Source organism: Populus euphratica, unplaced genomic scaffold (assembly GCF_000495115.2).
Source record: "Populus euphratica unplaced genomic scaffold, PopEup_1.0 scaffold1379.1, whole genome shotgun sequence".
Taxonomy (NCBI): domain Eukaryota; kingdom Viridiplantae; phylum Streptophyta; class Magnoliopsida; order Malpighiales; family Salicaceae; genus Populus; species Populus euphratica.
In genome coordinates this window covers 10,503-32,961 of record NW_011501231.1, presented here as the reverse complement: position 1 = coordinate 32,961, position 22,459 = coordinate 10,503, and the positions used below count along the sequence as shown (strand labels likewise).

General features: G+C 30.3%; 2 protein-coding genes across 3 annotated transcripts; one reads left to right on the top strand and one right to left on the bottom strand.

The window, feature by feature from the left end:
• Positions 1 to 11,385: 11,385 nt before the first annotated feature.
• Positions 11,386 to 14,902, bottom strand: LOC105117500 (Peroxisomal membrane 22 kDa (Mpv17/PMP22) family protein). The gene is made up of 6 exons (XM_011015180.1): positions 14,589 to 14,902; positions 13,651 to 13,806; positions 13,407 to 13,539; positions 13,294 to 13,333; positions 11,755 to 11,871; positions 11,386 to 11,635 (listed from the first exon to the last, which is right to left on the bottom strand). The coding sequence occupies exons 1-5, from the start codon at positions 14,856 to 14,858 to the stop codon at positions 11,784 to 11,786; spliced, it is 687 nt and encodes a 228-aa protein (XP_011013482.1). The 5' UTR covers positions 14,859 to 14,902; the 3' UTR covers positions 11,386 to 11,635; positions 11,755 to 11,783.
• Positions 14,903 to 14,989: 87 nt separating this feature from the next.
• DSPTP1 (dual specificity protein phosphatase 1) lies at positions 14,990 to 18,239 on the top strand. Of its 2 annotated transcripts, none has more exons than XM_011015182.1 (6): positions 14,990 to 15,098; positions 15,554 to 15,708; positions 15,801 to 15,936; positions 16,329 to 16,449; positions 17,167 to 17,312; positions 17,897 to 18,239. In XM_011015182.1, exons 2-6 carry the CDS (start codon positions 15,598 to 15,600, stop codon positions 17,908 to 17,910), a joined length of 528 nt encoding a protein of 175 aa, XP_011013484.1. In that variant the 5' UTR covers positions 14,990 to 15,098; positions 15,554 to 15,597; the 3' UTR covers positions 17,911 to 18,239. The 2 variants fall into 2 exon arrangements, with proteins under 2 accessions (XP_011013484.1, XP_011013483.1); XM_011015181.1 differs by having other exon boundaries at positions 15,550 to 15,708.
• The last annotated feature ends 4,220 nt before the right edge of the window (positions 18,240 to 22,459 follow it).

Sequence of the window (22,459 nt, the reverse complement as noted above, 5' to 3'; positions counted from 1 at the left end):
CCCTATCACCCACAGACTAGTGGCCAAGCTGTGTTGGCAAATAGGGAGATCAAGAACATTATAGAGAAAACAGTCAATCCAAACTGTAAAGATTGATCCCTACGACTAGTTGATGCTTTGTGGGCATATCGTACTGCTTATAAGACCTCTTTAGGAATGTCTCCTTATAGGCTAGTTTATGGAAAGCCTTGTCATCTCCCTATTGAGATTGAGCACCGTGCATATTGGGCCATTCGGCAATTCAATGACAATGAAAATGAGGTTGGCAAAAATAGAAAGCTTCAATTGGATGAATTAGAGGAGCTAAGAAATGATGCATTTGAAAATGCAAAAATTTCAAAACATAAGATGAAAACTTTGCATGATAAACATATTCTTAGAAAATCCTTTCATGTTGGTCAAAAGGTTCTCTTGTATAATTCACGATTACATCTCTTTCCTGGGAAGTTGAGGACAAAATGGATTGGTCCATTTGTGATTAAATCCATCTCTGAGCATGGTGCATTTGAGGTAGAAAATCCCAAGAATGGAAATATTTTCAAAGTAAATGGTCATCGATTGAAACTTTATCTTGAAAATGTTGTCGCTGAAGTTAAGACATTGGATCTTAAAGATCCAATACCATTGTAGTATCAAAAGTAATGAGTTTTTATTTTTATTTTTATTTTTTTTTTCATTTTCATTTTTTTCTTCTTTCTTCCATCTCTTATATTTTCTTGTTCATGCATTCAGGACAATGCATTGTTTTAATTTAGGGGGTGTGAGGTTCTTTATTTTCAAAAAAAAAAAAACATCAATGTTTTCTTTTATGTTTTCTTTTAGTTGTGATATGCAGGTTAAAAAAAAATCAAGCAAGAAGTCAGCTCATGCCCAATTCAATCAGACATTCATCCTTGAAAATAGAAGGGGAGTAACAATTTTCTAATCTTTATACTTTTCTTCTCTTTCTCTTTTACATTGAGGATAATGTAAAACTTAATTTTGATATTTCATTATGTTGAATGCTTGAGATAACCATGCTTGTTAAAAACAAATAAAAAAAATACTTGCATTGGTATGTGAATGAGACTTGTTTAGGATCATCATTACCTTTTTGGGTTCATTATTGTGTTAAACATTGCATGCTTTAATTTGGGATAGATAATATCTTATAAAGCAAGATATAACATACTTTTTTTTAAGATTACTGAAGTACATTTTTCCTTGTAAAAGTTGTGTGAGTTGTGTGAATATGCATGAAAGATGAGTATGATGCTTTACTTGTGATTATCCCTTTTGATCTAGTCCTAAACAAGGTTTAAGTAAATAGAGTAATAATCATTACATAAATAAATAAATGTGTACAAAGTTCTATCTACTCCAATGTTTTGAGTTGCTTAGTAACTAGGGGTATTCATCACAAATGTTTATCTTTACGTCAAACGGCAGCTTGAAATATGAGTATGCAAAGCACTTTAAGTTTGTGACTTTGTGAGTAACCGGGTGCATTCATCACAAATGTTTGTATTCGCGTCAAAAGGGAAGTGACTACTTAAAGACAAAAAATAAATCATATCTTATTAAAAAAAAAAAACAAAGAAAGAAAAAAAGAAAGAAAAAAAATATATAGATATTTCTCTAGTTTGCTACCTTGTTTGTGTTGGTGAGAAGGGAAGATTACAAGTTAAGTTTTCATATGAATCAATTATGTTGGTTGCACAATAAATATGACTGAATTTGGAAATTTTGTATGGATGTTTGATTTAGAGAATGTGAGTATGCTTATTTTTCTTTATTTGCTATTGTGTACACTAAGTTAAAGATACCAATGTTTGCATGATAGGTCCTTCAAGTGTGATGAATCGAACCTAATTATGGTTGTTATTATTATTATTTTTATTTTAAAGGTTTTATGTTTTCTTTTGCTTGAGGACGTCCTTCAAGTGTGATGAATCGAGCCTAATTATGATTGTTGTTATTCTTTTTATTTCAAAGGTTTTATGTTTTGTTTTGCTTGAGGACTAGCAAAATCTAAGTTGGGGGGTGTGATTGTGCATCAAAAGTGTCATTAAGTCTCTTATTTTACATATGTATTTATTGTTTTTATTTGGTTGTTTTTATAATAATTGATGTGTTTTTTAGTAATGAAGTTTGTTTTAATGTTTCGATAGGTTTTTGGAGCTTAAATGAATTAATTCAGAAAATTCAACGTCGGAATTCAGAACAAAGAATTGAAGAGACATTTAGTTGAAGATTGAAGCAAATCTTGGTTCAAATAAGTGCTCCAAATTTGTCCCAAAAATCAATTCTATTCCAATTCTAGAAAAGAATATCATATGATTTATTTCAAGCCCAAACTTGCCTTATGTTGTGTGCAAACTTCAACCATTAAACACTCAAGGTTTCAATGTCAATCTTAGCCCAAATAATAAGTACATTTGTATACTTATTTGATGCTCAAATTCAGCCCAAATTCAACCCCAAAATCAGCCCTAAATCAACCCCAAATCAACCCAAACACAATCCATGATCTTACATGTCCACACAACAAATAACAATTGATTTATTTTGGGTAATCCATTGATCCAAGAAGGCAAGCACATGGATGGAAAGCTGGAGGGGATATTTTAACATTAGTTTGGGTCAAAAAGAAGAAGGAGACACCTCATAAATGAGGAAGAAAAATGTGCACCAAAGTAGTTGTAAAGCTGTCTTGATTTGATTTTTCAGAACACCTTTCGGTGTTTTGCCCATAATTTTTGACTCAGGTGTCCAAATGAGCTGTTCTTTCATGATCTGGAAAGGTGACATAATTTCCTATAAATATGTCTCTAATAGACTTCTCAGAAAAAAAGCTTCTAAGAGGGTCGAATTGCTGTCCAAAGTTAGAGTCAGATTTGTGTCCGAATTTTTTCTGAAATTGTATTGTGTTCTTCTTTATAGATTTCGGTTCTTTAGTTTGTAAAACTTATTAATTCAGTTGGATTCAAGTTCTTTCATGTTTATTGAAGTGTTCTTATATATAATCATGGTTGGCTAAACTCTTTCTTGGATCCAAATCAAGGATAATGGTGATTGAGGTGAGTTCTTTAGGATATGAATGAATCTTAATGTTTATCTTCTTATTTTCTTCATGAATGATTTATTATTGTAAAGAAATTTTAGAAATCATTTAGGTAATGTTATAATCTTGAATTTTTATGCACAAACTTTAGTTTTGGTATAGAGATTGCTTGATTCAATGTCTTACTTAATATGAAAGTACTTGTTCATTCTTAAGCAATAATCAATCTTCATCTTTCTAATCTTCATTGTAATATCTTCTGATCTAATATCACCATCGTTGATATTAGGTTGAGTTATCTTATATATGTAATATCTTCTGATCTAATATCATCATCGTTGATATTAGGTTGAGTTATCTTATATATGTTGAAGAAATCACCAATACATCACCATTAAAATTGATTTGGACCAAGACTTACTTTTTCTTGTCATTTAAAATCTATTTACATTTTTTTTTTATCTTTAAAAACAAATCCATCAATTATTTTCAACCAAGTTATTGTTAATTTAATTCCTCTTGAGTTTTTTTTGTTACTTAGCTTAATTTCCAGATCTAGCTCTCTATGGATATGACCTCGATCTTACCGAGTTAATTGCTACATCGCACACTCGTGCACTTGCGAGTTAAAACAAGCCGATCATAAAAAGCGGTCAAGCAGTTATTATCATTGTTTAAATCCTTATGTTAATTTTCTATCTCAAAGTTCTCATTAACTTCTTCTTCTTCTTCTTCTTCTTCTTTATTATCACTATTATTACTACTACTGCTGCTACTATTATTATTATTATTGTTATTGTTGTTGTTACTGTTGTTGTTGTATTATTATTATCTATAATTTATATAATTAACCTCCCTGTGGTTCGACCCCGGTCTTGCCGGGTTATTTATTACTTTGACACTTCTACACTTGGGAGAAGACATCAATCTTTTAGTCGTGTCAACTAACCCTTCTCACAAACTAGCATTCATGACCTCTTGTCTTTCTATTCTATCAAAAACCTCACCAAACCTCACATTCATTCTCTTAAATTGTTGTTGTATAGTCCATTAAAAAAAGAACATGTTTTCCCTCTCCTTCGTAAGTGATGATCCATGTTTAACAGACATCGTTAAAATCTAAAATTTTATCTTAGTAGTTAAAATAATATATCCCCCACACTCCCTCATGTATTTACACTCAATATGATATCAATCCACTCGTATTTCACTCAATTATGGCTTTTCATGATAATATACTCACCTTTCTGTCTTTTACCTCTCATGCTCTCCTTTTTAGTTTTTTCAAGGAACCAATCACAAACAATAAAAAACCACAGCTTTGTAATGTCTAACCAAATATTCTCAAGACACAAGCAACTGAGAAAAATGAAAATGACAACAAAACAAATTACAAAACAAAAATGAGGGCAAAATAAAAAACAATAACAAAAATAACAAACACAAAAAAAAATGATATGAAACCTATGATTACATGGTTCATCTTAGTTGGCATCAAAACTCGACTTCATTTATCAAGTTATATCCTCTTATAATTTTTTTTCTTGTTCCACATATTGAAACTTATTATTTCCAATCTTCATCTATCCTCTTGAATGTTGACAACTACTCATGAACAATGTTATTTTGTGTTGTTACTTTTACACATATCAGTAACATAAAAGGTAAAAAAAGAAAAAGAAGAAATTTGTTCAAACAAAGACGTTATATATTTTACCGTAAAAAAATAAAAATAAAAGGTATAATTGGATCAAACCGCATCATAATTATATGAAGTCTAATCACACTATGTATTAGATTTGAGGTCATTCAGATATCATTTGGTTTAGTTTCAAGATTTGTGTTTAGTTTGCATTAAACAAGCTAATTTGTGTTAACTATTAAAACTTTCTTTACTAATTTAAATTGATTTGGGTAATGTCGTGGCATGCATGACATTGAATAATGGAGTTGCCTCCTGAATTTTAAAGGGTTTGGGGATTTAATTATAGATTATGATTTTTAAAGGAGTCACTATTTAATATCATGATTATTAGAAAACTTATAATCTGTGAGAGTCTGGGTAAGAAAAACTAGTTGTGTAAGGAAGACACATCACCCCCAATGCACCATATTTATGATAAGCTACATTATTGATTGATTAATTTTCTAGGTCATGTTTTAATTCATTGGTCTAATCCAAAATTTAAGGAAGATCTCCTTTCGTGAAGAAATTTATGTTTTAAATCTTGATCGTTTTAGGACTCAAATTTTAATGTCTCTCTTATTATTACTTTGTATCTTTAATATCTAAGGATATAATTTACATTGTAATTTTATACTCTCAAATAATGATGTTTACAACTAATTCCTGGTATTATTGCTATCAATTCTTTTAATTTAATATCAGGAGTATGTATTAAGTTGTAAAATTCATACAGTAAATATTAATAAAACAAATTAAATTTTATGATATTTTTGAATTTTTGGTTAAATCCTAAAATATAATCACAAATTGATTACGATATCCATTTTGGTATATAAAAATATATGAAAAACTTTTAGAATTTGGCTTTATGCACTAAAACAAAATATATTTTTGTATTTTTTGAAATAAGGAATTTTTTAAAATTTCTTAAACAAATCAGGTATTTTTAATACCAGGTCTATATCTTATAATATAAGTTATAACCCAATATTAAATAAAATTTTTGAAGAAACAAATATTTTTGTATAAGGGATTTTTTAAATTTTCTATATTTAAAAAAAAAAATTGGAGAAAAATGAAGTATTTTTAATTTTGAGTCCGTATCTTAGAATTTAAGTGTATAACTTAATATTAGATAAAATTATTGGAAAAACACATGATGAAGCGATAAATAATTTTAAAATGAAATGTGAAGTTTTTAAAAAAAATTGAAAATTTTTTAAGATATGTTTAGCTAGACCTTAAAATAGGGGTAAAAAAAAGTTACAGGACACATTTGTTAAATATTTCCTTAGTCTAAAATTAAATACATTTAAAGTATTTAAGACATAACCTCCCTGTGGTTCGACCCCGGTCTTGCCGAGTTATTTATTACTTCGACACTCCTGCACTTGGGAGAAGACATCAATCTTTTCGTCGTGTCACTAGACCTTAAAATAGGGGTAAAAAAAAGTTACAGGACACATTTGTTAAATATTTCCTTAGTCTAAAATTAAATACATTTAAAGTATTTAAGACAATGTGACAAATATAATTAAAAACTTAAAAATAACATTTTTAAAACAAACTAAGCATGTTTTAGATTTAAGTTGGGCATGGCCCAGCAACCCACACAGGTTGGGCATGCCCTAGCAGGCTAAGTTTATCGGGCAAAAAGTCAAGTTCATGCTTGTGAGATGGGTCTATTGACCAATCCAATCTGATATGTTAGGCTAATAAATGCCCAGCCTTCTCTTTTGTTTTTTTGTATACGAGGGCTGGATTCATCCCAGTGGATTGGGCGGAATGGAGGTTGGGCCCCTTTTTTTTCCACTGCTGGCTCGACATGGTGGAAAATTTCAGAACAATTGCCAGCATAGCAAATAATTCATTCTCCATGTATTTTTATGCACAGCACCCATGAGGGAGGAAGGGGAGAAGTTATATGGCCTAAGATTGATAGCTTGCTTTTGGAAGAGGAGCTGGCGGCTGGCACTGCTGCTCAGAGGAGATGCACGCTGCTATGCTAGCGGCTGCTCCACTGCTGGAGCAAGTTGATGTTGTTGCACTAGGGATGATGAAGCTTTGCTGCTGATGTGACTAGGAAGAACCGCCTCTGCTACTGCTGTAGGAGGACGATATGTCAAGAGCTCACTACTGGTGTTATGTTGTTGCTGGTGTGGAGGAGCTGCCGGCATGGAGAGGCTGGGCATTGCCACTGGAGTTCACGTTACTAAGTAGAGAACAGTAGTGCACCTGTCGTTGTGTTTTTGTTTGCTGGACTGAGAAGCTGTAACGTGTAGCTGCTAATGCTGAGACCCCTGTTGGTGTTGCTGCGCTGCTGTGGCTGAGGTCACAGTGCTGTAACCAGTGGAGAGGAGGCTGTGGGGACCTATTCTTGGTTGTGGTTCACAGGTGGAGGACAAGTGTTGAAAAAATGGTGAACCCTAAATGAAAAACGGGACTAGAAGTAGTGGTGGGTGTGGAGCCGTGAGGAAAAGCTGACCAGAGGTGGAAGAGGATAGGAGCTGAGAAATATTATTCATGGTAGTGTTCATCCCCCCCTCTCCAAGCTGCTTGGTTAGAGTTTTGTGGGGTTTTTTATTATAGTTAATGGAATCTCGACTCTTAATAGTGAAGAATAAAATACAGTCATTCATTAGAGCAGAGGATAAAAACTTTTCCTGCTTTGTGCGATTAAGGGAAGACCTAGGTTGTTTTTGCTGGTATAACAATGTTGGGTAGTATTCTTAAGAGAGAATTTAAGAGTTTTTTAGAGCTATTAAAGTTGAAATTTTGATTTAGAGTGAAATATAAATACATAAAATTTGTGTGATATGATGGGGGGAGAAATTAAAGCCGGAAAAAAAAAGCATTTGGTTATCATTTTTTTTTATATTTTACTAGGAAGAAGAAAATGAATAATGAAATTAAACTATTTTTAATTTATTCCTTAAACCTTTGGAATTTTATAATGGAATTCCTAGTTAGCTCTAATTTTTTAGATTCATTGTAATTTCACCCTTGATGTTTTTTGATTGGATCCTCGAATTTTTACGCTTTTTGGTTTTAAAATTCTTTAACTTGACTCTCAATTGGGCTTGAAACTTCTAGTTTCTTGCAATTTTTATTCTTAATTTTATCCAATTAAATTTAAAAAAAATTCAAACTTATTTTTTCACAAATTAAGTCCTTAATAAAATTAATTTGAGTTATTAAACATCTAATTAAGTTTTTTCACTTCATTAATTTTTTAATTGGATCCATGATTAAATTAAATTGGCTTATTAAAAGTCTAATTAAGTCATCAAACTTAATTTTTATACAACTTTATTTAGTAATCATTTCATTTAACCTTAAATCTATATTTTATTTCAATTTTAGGTACTATAAGGTACAATTGGGCTCTCGATTTTGTTCAAAATTTCAGTTTGGTTCCTCCATACATTGAAACACTTTTGAACATGATCTTGGTTGCTAGTCTTTTTTCATTTTCATTTTTTATTTTTTTGTTGTTTTTCATTTTTTTTCAATTTTAAAAGAAAAGGACAATTTGGAGGAAACCCAAATTGGGTTATGACAAGAAGTATAATAAAGTGTTGTTTGGGTTTCAATCAATTTGTTTTCATAATAGTTTCTTATAATTTCTTTTCGTGTCTTCAAAAATATTCATATCTCGTATAAATTCACTTGCTACTACTAGAATTGTCATCATAACTTTTAGTTTTTCTTGTTTTTATATATTTCTTGCTTATTCATTACTCATATTTGGATTGCCCAAGTAGGTTTTTCTTTTTGGTTGTGATGAATTTCATGATGAAAAGCGTAATTGAGTGAGACTCAAGAAAAGTGTAAACATGTGAAAGAACGAGAGCGAGAATAAAATTTTCTTATCACTGGAGTGTTTTGAAGATTTAAAGATGTTAGAAAGATTGAACAAGGGTAATATAGAATTTAAGGATATGATAGAGAGAAGAAAGAGACATGATGATTTAATTAATGTTTCGAGAAATAAGACTGATTGAGATGGAAATAATGTTAGGAGGTGTGATGATTTTGATAAGATAGGTGTTGAGAATTATTAACATAAAGATTCCTTAATTTACAAGGAAAAACAATCATAAGATGTATTTGGAGCGGGAAAAGTGTGTATAATGAAAAATACAATGAAATTACAAGATAAGACTATTGATTTGAGGAGCAACAAGAAAGCATCTTCTATATGGAGTGTCATGTTCATAACAAGAGTTTTAATAATGTTTCTCTACTAATGATTCGATAATGAATCTTCATGCAGAGAAAGGGAATGATACGATCCATATAAAAGTTAAACAATCAAATTTTAATTTTGGTGTAATATTATCTAATATCTAGTTTCACGCTATCAAGCATAAAATGATGCAGAATTGTCTCTTAAATTGCAAATTTGAGATTTGAAGAAAAGTTTGCAACTTAACCTAACAAGATCTTCGCTTTGGATAACTAAAGTTATATATAATTGATCACCCCCACTCAACACCTATAACGAGACACAAATAAGAAGTAAAAATCATAATGCAATTAATCAATTATTTGAAGAGTTTGCAAGTTTAATAAAAAATCTAGTATGAAAATCACTTAATTACACAGAGAAATAAAGCACACAATATGTAACAACTTTATAGAAAATTTCTTAAACTGAAAAATAATATTAACAATGGATTTATACAGTATAAACGCTAACCCAAACTTGATAAATAGACCTTAACACATTAAAATTCCAAAGCAACTAAAATAATAAAATAAAACCTAACCTAGATAAATCATTAAATGCTGCAGGGCCTAAAATAAACTATAAATAGATAATAGCAAAACTAATTAAAACAAGACTAAAATCAAATTTTATAATATGGTGTTAAAATTAAAGCCCAATTTCAAATGAATTGTTCTTCCTTGTATTGCCAAATTAGAATGTCTATGATTTATCGTTAGAAATACATGGATGTCTACTGTCCAATGCAACTAGAATCATATCAAAATTTATTTTTTTTAGCTCTAGTTATGATTAAAACAGTAATGAAAGGTTAAAATTAGCAAATTTAAATTTTCTTATTGTAATCTTTTTTTTGCATGCTCTTTTATAAGTCTTTCTTAAACATGAATCAAATTAATCAGGCTTCTTTATTCTTTGATATCCTCTTGAAGTCTACCTTAGCCCGTATATCTTGAAGAAAGCCATTAATTACCTCTTTGAATCCTTTTACTCCAAGTTTTGTGACTAGACCTAATAGAACCTCTAATTAATTTCTTGGTGTTGAAGTTAGGATTGCATCAATAACTATAAATTAGACAATTTAGTTGGGATGAAATTTACATAGTGTTTCTAGATATATTGTTCTACATGAGGTTAAAATTTTATGTCATTTAGAGTTTAAGAATGAATCACAATATAGGTCAGAAGGTTCTAAGTAGATTTTATTATTTGTTGCTTTTTGACTTGTGAAATTCTTATTTGAAGATGACTCTTTTCCTAATGATACAAGGATGATCAACAACTTATTTTAGAAGTTTTCTAGTTCTAGAAGGATTTTTAATAAACAATAATATAGTTTCTAGATGTGGCAAGAATTTTTTTAATGTTCTAATAAAATCTTTTTTTTTTTATAAAAATTCTTTATTTACCCTAGTTACATAGGAAATGATGACTAATGGCATTTAAAGGTTATAATATTTTAGGATTTTTCATACTTTATAAGAAAACTAAAGGGCAACAAGTATTACAAATATTTTAATGTTTATTTAGGAGAATTAAAGTTAGATTGGGGTTGATTTTTTCAAATACACGGTTTTATGCTAAACAAATATAATTTTCAATTTGAATGTTGATCAAGTTGAAAGTTTACTAGATATTTTGAGAGATCTTTTTTATTTTAGACTAAAATTTCAGATCAATCAAACATTAAAAATACTTGAAATAAGATTTACAAAGTACCATACAAAATTTATATTAGTTTTGTTGTTGATTTATAGTTATTTTATCTATTTTATTTAGAACTCTATTATTATTATTATTATTATTTCAGAATTGTTAAGTTTGTTTTACCTATTTAGCTAGTACCTAGATTTTCTTTGAAGCCATATAATATTCTAAATAAACTTGTATTTTATGGATTTGTTTATTTTGAAGCAATAATATTTTATTTCATGTTACATAATATTTTTCTTTGTTAGGACAAACAATAAATTTAACTTATTAAGCTATAACTATCATCATGATGTCACTATTTGTGTTCATGCTAATCATTTTATTTCAATAATATTAGTGGTTTGGTTAAAGTAATTTCTCTGTCACTTTTCTATCATGACTTTTCATGATTTGTTTTTTTACATGTGGATTATATAACCATATCATTACCGGGTTTGCATTTTGAATGGCTTCAAAATAGAACATCAAAATGCTTTTAGAATCAAAATTTATAATTCCAATAAAAAACAACGTAAACCATAACATAATTAATAACCCTGTGGACAACACCTGCCAGGTTTACGAGTACCCAAACCAACCATTACAAGGTTCCAATAAAAAACAACTTAAACCATAACATAATTAATAACCCTGTAGACAACACCTGCCCAGGTTTACAAGTACCCAAACCAACCATTAAAGGTTTGAGAGAGAATTGGCATTGCCCAATTAAGAAAAGAAATCAGCAGATGGAAGGCACACAAGTAACTTTCCGACTTCCTCCAGCATACTGCTCGGTTATTAGTCAATGAACAATTATTTTCTATTCTCATACAATCGAATTACAACAAAACCAAAATATTTTCAGAAAATCTCATACAGCCAAGCTCGTTTTTTAAATAGGTAAAAATCTCAAGTTGCTCTAAAATTGTAATCAATGCTCACAGCTGCCATTCTCTTGAGCCAATCATGGTCTACCTAACTGTGTGTTTCACAGGAGGAAAGGTCGACATGTTTCACATTGTTACTTTAAATAACAAGGATAAAAATAAAAGCAGAGACGGTATTACAAAGCTCATTTCTTAAATATGAAAAACGAACCTCATGTTCAGAATGCTGACATGATGAATCTATTTGTTCAATGTTGAGGACAAGCAGAAGTTCCAAAATATAGACCCCGTGGACATGAAAGCTACACGAGCTTGAATGGGGACAGCCCTACAAAATTGCAGATATATTGCATAATCATGCCACCAGTTCAAAAAACTATTCACTTACTAAGAAACAATAACTGAAAGTCTGCTGCAGGACCATGTTCTAAGCAGAGGTTTATCATATGAAGTTTAGGAATTTAACACCATCAATTTCACTCCTGATAATCTTGGAAAGTCAGACTCCCCCAAACAATGTCCCTATAGTTGTTAGGCAAAATCATATAATCGGAGTTTCAAAGTTTTCTAACGTGACGGGTGAAGCTATCTTTATAAATACTGACTTACTTTCCCTCATTCACACCATAGTCCTTGGGCAGTCATTAATGAACCTTCATGAGAGGATTTGTGAGATGGAGCATGCCTTTGTAGCAACCTCAATCAAAATCTATTCTAGAAGAATTGTTTCACAGGTTTGGTTCTAAATCTCATAGCGCATAAAAGTAACTGGATCAGAGAGGCTGAGAGAAAACATTATGCTATGTTCATGTAACTAGTAAAAAAATATCCCCAGTCAACTGTTCGGATAAAAACTTAACTTGTTGCAGAATATATAGTCTTACCATATCCATGGTTTGATAAGGGTGACTTTATAAATTTCCTGAGAGCGTTTGGCAGCAAGGTGAATCTTCCTAAACTCACATACTGGATGCTTTCTTGAAAGAGTTTTAAGCCAGAAAAACATACACTTAACAAGTTTTTATTTTATTTTTTAAGAACAGTTTACAAGTTAATTTGAAGTTATAAGCTTTTCTCCCTGATAGGAGCGGAATAAATTAGCAGAGCTTCTACATAAACAAGTCCCTCAACATAAGCATGCAGTGTCTAAAAGCCTTGTGCGTTGGTGAATTTCATCAACTTTAGAAGTGGAACAAAACTTGTGAAATTTAAACCTTGCTTGTTTTAGTGAAAATAAGTTTGACAAAAATGATTTCCATATTTTGACATCTCAGGCTCCATGAGGGAAATAAGTCAGTGGAAGAAATCCCTGTTGATTATAAAGAATTAGCCAAAATAAAAAACTTGGAAAATAAGTATAATTCTACGACATTAATTTTATGAATTTTGCCAGAGAATTTAATGTGCATGCATAAGGTATAAGTGTACAATTGTACTCTGATATACAACATAACACAGCTTTTTTATGGCGTTAAGCAAAACTTTTACCAAAGTTTTAAATCACATTTTTTTTCTCACTAGCAATTATACTCCAATTTAGAAAGGTTTTTGTAGCTATATTAGCATTTGTTTCTCCCAAAAATACAGGTAACAAATGAAAGCACCAAAAAGGAGTAGTTAATTGTGCATTTGAGGAAAAAAAATAAAGGATAAAAAATCAGAGTGCTGTTCTTCATATAATCATCATTGTGCTCAAGGGTTTCAATCCAGGGACTATAAAAGGCACACCAAAAAAGGGCAGAAGATGTACCAAAAATTCAATACACTGACAGGTATCCAGAACCTAAATCCTGCATTGAAACCAGATATCAAATATCAAACCACACAAAAACTTGTTTTCAAATCAATGAAAGTCTGAATTACCATAGAGCAATGTTGGAAGAGCATCTCTTTGATACTTCTCTGGAAGCTGTGAAAGCTTCCCTTGCCATAGATTGTTCCATGCAAAGACAACAGCAATCACAGATGGACCAAGCACTATTTGGTTCAATAAAACCTGAAAAGAAACTAAGAATTTGCATCATATTTTTTAAAGAAGCTACTCTTTGACCTATCAAGTTTATCCTGATTATGATTAGCTAACAGTGATATCCAAAGAAACTAGTACCTTTAGCATCAGATTCTTCACTGTCTGCTTTGGCAAACAACGGTCAAGATATTGGTACCATGCATAAGAACCAGGACCATACAATAGAAACCCATAAGAAGTCATTCGTAAGACACGAAGCCAATCATGATCGGAAAGGAAAATCCCAATAAAATCCTAAACAAGAGCATTTCATCAAAATCCAAACTCAAAACAACTTTAAGCACACTATGTAGATAAGAATAAACATTGAAAAACAACAACATAGGCTTGTCCTAAATGCATCACAAAGGTTGCTGGCCCAGATTAGAAAGCAGTAACATTTGCAAACTTCCAGTACATGAATTGGCAATGGATGAATTTAGTCTCCAGTGATATTTAGAGTAACGCAATATTATGTGTTGGTCAACATAAAGCCATGTTATCTTGCTGTAGGAAACAAGGTTGGACTGTGCAAAGTCTTATTAGAAGAAAGAAAAGTTTAAGAATCAGTACTAATCACATGCATAGAAAACACTGCCAATAAGTTCTATGTTGGGTTTAGAACACAACATCGCAAGCCATGGTATACCCCCTTGGGCAAACCAAACGAGTTTTCAGACAGATGCAGCGAATTTATACCTTCTACATTGCCCTTTTTTTTTTTTTTTCTTGTTCATGTATTTCTTATGGTAAAAATTATTACATTGATTTTGAAACATCTAAACTTACCAAAATAGTTATAGACTTACAACATTAGACTGAATTTATAAGCTAAGCTAATAGCATTGCCATTTTTTCCAAACCAAGTTTAAGGAAAACACAAATCAATTATTCAAATTTACTGCTAAATCAATCAACAAACATAACAACATGTTTAAATTCATTTCCAATACATGGCAAAAAATAATAATAATAATAATAATAATAATAATAATAAATAAATAAATAAATAAAAGAAAACACACACACACACTGACCTGATTGTCATTGGAATTCTGAGAAGCGTCTTGGTCATAGGAGTATCGTTTGGATGGCTTGTTCTTTTTCCAGCGGTCTGTAACTTGAGCTACTGTATCCCCAGTAAGAGCAAGCGCACCTGCGGTCACAGCTTGCTTTAAAGGGAACCAGTAACCTCCTCCTCCTGTTGCTGAATCAGAGGATTTCGATGCTTTACTTTGTTTTATCCTTCTTTCATGTTCCCATTTCCAACCCCAAAACTCTCCATTTCCACCACTCACTGCTTTCATTTGGCTTATCACGGCTCCAGTGGAGTGAAACTGTTGAGGGGCTCTTTTTTCTTTAATAGCCCAATTTGCCCTTCCAATAACTTTACATAAATGCCCTTCATCTTTTTCTCATTTTACACTTGGACGTGTCAAAAGATCAAAATAGTGTGGGCACGCGGAGAATTCTCTTAGTTGTTCTTCTTCCAGCACTACTAGAGAGGACGAGGAGATTGAGAGATCTCTTTTGATTGAACTTTGAAGGTTAATAGAATCTTCTCTTTCTCTCTCTCCCTCTTCATTTTACATTTTTAATTCTTAAATAGGTGGAAACTTGAAGAATACCCAGATGGAATTTTTGTTGTTTTTGGTGTATTTGATCCTTTTGTAGAATAAAAGTTTTGATCTTGTTATATTCCTTGTTGTAAAGATTTCATCTTTTCAATTCCCAATTTGGCTACTTCTATTCCTTGTTTGTTTACATCATTTTGTGTGAAATTAGAATCCTGTACAATGTTATTAATGTTATAATGTGGTTCTCGAGAATTGGTCCGTAAATTGTTCAGTAATATAGTTTGGTGTTCATAGTCGTACCAGGTTGTAATTGTGATATGGGATAATAAACATTCAATGTTATTCATATCATATAACCTAGAGTTGGAAATGTGAATTGGCTAATCATTTAAATCTTAACAATCTCTTCCTTCACTTCAAGGAAGAACATAAGCAACAAGCGGAAAATAAAAGTCTTATCCTGCAAGCCATGAATAATCAGATTGATGATTCGATCAAGAATCAAGTAGCAGCACTTTTGCGAGTTATAAATGTAACTAGATTCTTTAAGGGAGATGATGTTCCATGCCAGATTGAAGAGGTAAGTTAACTTTGATGTATATATTAATTGATGTCTTGATTGGGATTTTAATTGTTTGCCTGAATTTTCCGTAATTTCTTTTGATTTCTCAGGGCCTATTCTTGGGTTCTGTGGGTGCTGCTACTAACAAGGATGCACTTAATAGCAAGAATATTACACACATCTTAACTGTAGCTAATTCATTGCCTCCCTCTTTTCCAAATGATTTTGTATATGAAGTCATTGGAGGTATGTGCCTTCCTACTAACTGGTGTGATAGTATTAGTAATTTCTCTTTCACTGGCATACCTCAAGTGATGATTTCTTTAACAATTTTCTTTTTTCCTTTGTTTTCCTTGCATTTATTTTTCTTTCCCCATTTTTTTCCTCTCTATGGCGCTACAGTCTGCTCTTTGCATCTGATGTATTATCTAGTTGTAGCTGAAGTAATATCTCTGTACTGTAAAAAAGACTACTTGTCAAACCCACAATCTTGTTGTAATCTCTCCTTGCTTTGCATCAGCTTTCCATGTTTAATTCCATGTTTAATTCTCTCTCTCATTCATATGGAGCTTGTGATGGTTTGCACCGCTTCTAGAACTCAAATTGATCAACTCTTTGTGGTGTTTCTTTTGAGGTAGTCGCGGATAGAAATGACACCAATTTAATGCAGTACTTCGACAAGTGTTTCAATTTTATTGATGAAGCCAAGAGGCAGGGAGGTGGTGTTTTGGTCCATTGCTTTGTTGGAAGGTCCCGAAGGTGGTTCATCTTTCCCTGCAGGGGTCACTTGATTTTCAGGAAACATGTTCTCTATCTTCGTAGTGCGATATACTATGCATCTAACATTGACCAATGTTCCCTTGGGAATAACTTTTTAGATGGATTAATTAATAAATAATACATTTGGTTCCTACAACTTGGTTGGTCAATTTTTACCTTGCGGATAGTACATTCATTGAGCCTTTGTACTGTTAAATTGGTGATCATACAATCATGTGACTTAAAAGAATCAATTTCATTTTATAATAATATCTGCATGAAGGCACAGTAGTATGGGATATCTCGCAATTAACTTTACAATTGTTGGTGTCAAAAATATGGAAAAGACTTCAGCAAGTGTTTTAGCGGTAATGACATGTTTCAATACATTGATTGTGATTGGAGAACCATCGGAGGTGTCTAGTGGATGAGCATATTTTCTGTTCCAACATAGGAGATACCCTTTGAATTGTACTCATCATTTTTATGATTGTGTTATTAATTCTTTTAATTTTAGCTATAGCATTTATCACATTAGAAAACTTACATGGATTCACACCTCAAATAATCCCTTTCAAGAATAACTTTGGAAATAAATAAATTTGAAGAAAAGAAAAAATTCATTTTGCTTCTTTAGATGGTTGCAGTTTGAAAGTGGGTTATGCAATACTTCTTATTGGACTGAATTTGTTTCAATGTATGTGTCCTGCTTTTCAGTGTGACTATTGTTGTTGCTTATTTGATGAAAAGGCATGGAATGAGACTATCTGAAGCTTTGGCACATGTGAAGAGTAGAAGGCCTCAGGCTGGACCTAATTCTGGTTTCATCTCACAGCTTCAAGACTTTGAGAAATCTCTTCAAGGTGCATTATCTTTGATACTTCTATATGTATTAACTCGCAAATTGTACCTGATGTGGTTGGTTTTGGTGATCCCCAAAAAAAAAAAATATCATAGCCCTGATTGAAGTTAGATTTTTGCCACTTATCTCATTAATTAAAACTTTTAAATTCAAACCGAAGTTGTCTCCGGGAAATTTTTGGTTGAACAGCTCGTTTCAATTACATAACAATGTGTCAGAATAATATAACTGTTGTCTTTATAGGAAACTTGCAAGATATTTATTCATTCATTCCGTGCTTCATCACCAACAGCTAGGTGCTGCCTTATTTGGCTATAACCTTTTTGCAGTAACATGGATAAGAAAATAAAAAACTACCTCTTAACTATGATACAAGTTTCTTAAAAAGCATTTGTGCTATATATCCGAACCTTCTTCTGGCTGTACAGATAAATTTTAGAATTTCCGATGCCAAAAATTTTCCTGTCACCCAGACTGTGATTTGTCATAAGTGGTTTCTGTTTGAAATAGCTTCTTATGGGCTGATTCATTTTTTTGTACAAAAACTGTTTTTTTTTTTTTTTTTTTTTTTGTGATGTTTGCTAGGTATCTCTTCATAATGTGTCAAAGGAAGACGTGAAGAAGCACGAATGGACGCTTAGAAAATATAAAACTCCGCTGAGGAGGAATATAGCATTTGTGATTAGAAGAAGTAAATAGCTTGGTCATTGCTATTGAAATGGTGAAAATACAAGACTGGCTTTTCTATCTGCTTTTGACAAGGTGATGAATTCACAAGGACCAAGTGTCATGGAACTATTGTCATCTGAATCAGACTCTTATTTTTATTAGAGGAGGGTGCACAGTTCTGAAGTTGATGTTGATGGTTAAATATTGTAAGTATTTTTAAATTGATATGATATTTAGCTGTATGAACGTGATCATTAGTGAGTGCAGGATAAGTACATGGAGGAGAAACCTCAATGAATCATATTTATATTAATTCCATTTGCATTTTCTTGTTATTTTAAGCTAGAGATGGAGTAAATTGGTCTGGCACACCTAGCAGATCAAGCAGTGATGATATCTGTCGCCGATTTGCAGTGCGTTCTCATTATATATTATACTTTAAAATGTGTGGGAAAAAAACTGTGCTGGTGTTGTGTATATATAAAGTATTTGCACGACATTGTAGATGCCAAGAGGGCTATAGGGTTTGTCTTTTCTGTTTTTGATGTCAAAGGCTGCTGGCGCAGCTTGACAGCTATACTTGGGTACTGTTTTTTATAAAAATTTAATTTTTTATTAAAATTTAATTTTTTATATGTTTTGATGGATTAATTTTAAAAATATTTTTTAAAAAATAAAAAAATAATTATTTTAATAAATTTTAATAAGATAAGTACATTTAAAAGTAAATTTAATTATATGCTCAAACATGTACTAATATCATCATGGAGATGTTTTTTCTATTTTTTATTTTAAAAGCTGTGAGGTTTGGATTTGGAATGATACTCAAACTTAAGGCTTAACGTCTAATATTGAGTTTGGCTTAGTAACCAAATTTAATGATACTAAGTCTAACATAGTGATCAGATTTTTTTTAAAAATAAATAAATAAATTAATTATAATTTTTATTTATAATATTTTAGGGTAGTTTAATTTTTTATATAAAAAAATAGAAAACTTTATAAAAAAATATTAGAATATTTAAATGGTAGTTTAATTTTTTTTTATAAAAAATACTGATTGAAATTTTTATTTACGATATTTCAAAGGTAATTTAATTTTTTTTATAAAAAATAAAAAACAAGTATAAAAAAAATTATTAAGGATATTTTAAGGGTAGTTCAAATGTTTTTTTATAAGAAATAAAAAAATTAATAAGCATTTTCGTTTATGATATTTTAAGGTTAGTTTAAATATTTTCTATAAAAAAGTAAATAACATTTTGGTTGAGTATATTTTAAGGATAGTTTAAATGTTTTTTTATATAAGAAATAAAAAATTAAAAAAATATTTAGGATATTTATAAAAAATAAAAAAATTATAAAAAATTATGTTTAAGATATTTCAAGGGAAATTTAATTTGTTTTTTATAAAAAATAAAAAAAATATTTATAAAAAAATACATCAAGAGTAGTTTAAATATTTTTTAATAAAAAATTATAAAAAAATTAATTAGCATTTAGATACTTTAAAGATAGATTAAATATATTTTTTATAAGAAATAGAAACAATTTATCAAAAAAATTACTTATAATACTTCAAGGATAGTTCAAATATTGTTTTATAAAAATAAAAAAATAATTAGTATTTTTGTGGAGGACACTTCAATGGTAGTTTGGATATTTTTTTTTTATAAAAAATATATACAAATATAAAAAAAATTATTTAAGATACTTTAAAAGTAGTTTTAAATAATTTTTTAGACATAAGACTATTAAATCTAGCAAAACTGTTATACCCATGGCTATTGGATTTGGCCGGGTCACTAAATCCAGAGCCATAATTAGGTTTGACAGCCAATTAGCCTTGGCTTAACTTCCAAACTCAAGATTATTGGATCTGGTTTAACCTCTAGAGCTACAATTAAATCTATCTCGACAATCAGATCTAATGTTAAAAATACCTAACATTATTGGATTTGGCTCGACCACCAGACCTAATATTATTGACTCTCTAGAATGGATGCTAGATTCAATGTTATTGAGTCTAATTTAGTTGACAAACCTAAAACACTTTAAATATTCTCTATATTATGTATAATTTTTTTTAATATTTAAAAATATTATTAACCTGTTGCGTAACGTGGATAATAAAAAGATTAATTTACATGCATTTCCAAATGCTGCAAAGCACTGTAAGGAGTTGGTGTCTCGGTGATTGAGTGGTCCAAGTTTTTAGTTACATGGATGCTGCATTCTCAACTTCAAATGTGCATGCAGTCGCAGCAAATGAGAATTGGAATTACATCAACACATGATTATTTTTAAATTTTATTTTTATTTAATTACATGGTAATTGAGATAACTATTCATAAGTATTCTAAAGTTTTAAATTTTTTAAAAATAATTTTTTTTAAAGCATGACATAACTATTATTTGGGTGGCCGAGTTGGTAAAAAGAAATAAAAGCCAAGAGATATACTTTCTATGTGCTATTTAGTTCAAATCCTTTTGTCTACGAATATTGCTAATATTAATGGTCACGGACCATAGGGTACAACTTTTATTTTGCAAGTTTTATTTGGAGTGTATGGATCTAATTCGATGTGTATAAGCTAATTCGTGATACTATATATCAAAAAAAAAAAAGCATGGCATAATTATATGATTTTTTAAATATCATATAATTATTTATTTAAAAATAATTTTATTTTAATATATAAAAAGCTCAACAATTAAAAAAAAAGAAAGAATAAAGGACTAAGTAAATGAAGCCCAAAATGTCCGGGGCTTGAAAGGATGCCATAAATGCTCCTAGCAATTTTTATTCGAGAACAAGATATGGTCCTTTATAATAGTTTTTGTGCCCCTAAACTTCATCATGTTTTAACAAAAAACAAAAAACATCATAATAATCTTTATAACATTATTTTCAACTACCAATACTTTTTAATTAACAAAACAATCAAAATCAATTCAAATCAAAATAAACTTTTAGAATCTCGTTCAACTTTTTTAGATATGATTAATAGGCCAAACTTACATTAAAGTCATCTCTTGAATACATTTTTTTTAACACCAAGATTGGTATTTCTTACGCGTGGAATGGGCGTAACTGTAAGCTTTTGTTTTGATGTCTTTTTCTAGTGTTTCTCTCTCATCTTTCTCAACTACTAGGGATTAACATATATAAAAATAAAGTTGTATGATTGAAATGAAAATTTTGAAAAACTAAAAGGACTCAAATATTGAAAAGACACCTCTTAAATAATACAAAAGAAAAAAAAAGGTTTTTTTTGGCTTTTTAATTTTAGTTCTTATTCTTTTAATTGTAACCTATATTTCAATTTCATAATAACGATCTTTAATTTTATGTACAAATAATCTCTGCTACAATTCATATATAAGAGCATGCACAAAAAAATTTAAAATATTCCAACATACAAAAATAAAATAAAATCATTGAAGTGCATAACATGTTTACTGGACTAAAATGAAAAAACCCTTAAACAATCTCGTGAGAACATTGAAAGTTTGTTGTTTTAGGATTTTTTTTAATTCTAATTCTCATTTTAATTTTATTTTTATGTTTTATTTTTAATACTATAAGAAGCAAAGTCCTTTAAGAGTCAGGAACAATACAAATCTTCCTAAATGAATAAACACAAATATTGTACTAGTTAGTTGATACTATAATACTTGTCTCTATGATAATATATTCATGGCTGGTGCATATATGATTACCAAGATGACATGAAGGCACCAACCACACACACACATGATATACATTTCTCGTCTAACAAATGTTGTTATAAATCTGATATTATTAAAAGATTAATGTCTTCTCCTACATGTAGAAGTGTCGAAATAATAAATAACCCGGTAAAATCGGTGTCGAACCACAAGGAAGTTAATTGTATAAATTATAGATAACAATAATACAACAACAACAACAACAACAATAATAGTAGTAGTAGTAGTAGTAGTAGTAGTAGTAGTAGTAGTAATAATAATAATAAAGAAAAAGAAGGAGAAGAAGAAAATGATGATGAGAACTTTGAGATGGAATATTAATGTAAGGTTAAACAATGATAATAAAAAATATCAAGGTTAGAGGTTCCACTAATGGTATGTCAAACAAGTATAGTATAAACTCTTAATATTCAATTGGAAACCACACACAAAGGAGGTTCCAATCATATTATAAATTGTTAACATGATTATATTAGTTATCTTATTCGATTAATGCTAATACTTGTAAATCTCGTCAGGCATTCATGATTATAACTTATGTTAACAACAAATCAAGTTCCTTTCATAGCTCAGGTGTTGGTTATATCATACAATATGGGCTATGAGTGTGCTAAGTATTTGTTGGACCAAGTGTTATACAACATAAATCTAGATTAGTCATTTAACAAGCAAAGTATCTAGATGTCTTCCAAGTGTAGGAGTGTTGAAGTAATAAATAACCCGGTAAGACCGGGGTCGAACCATAGG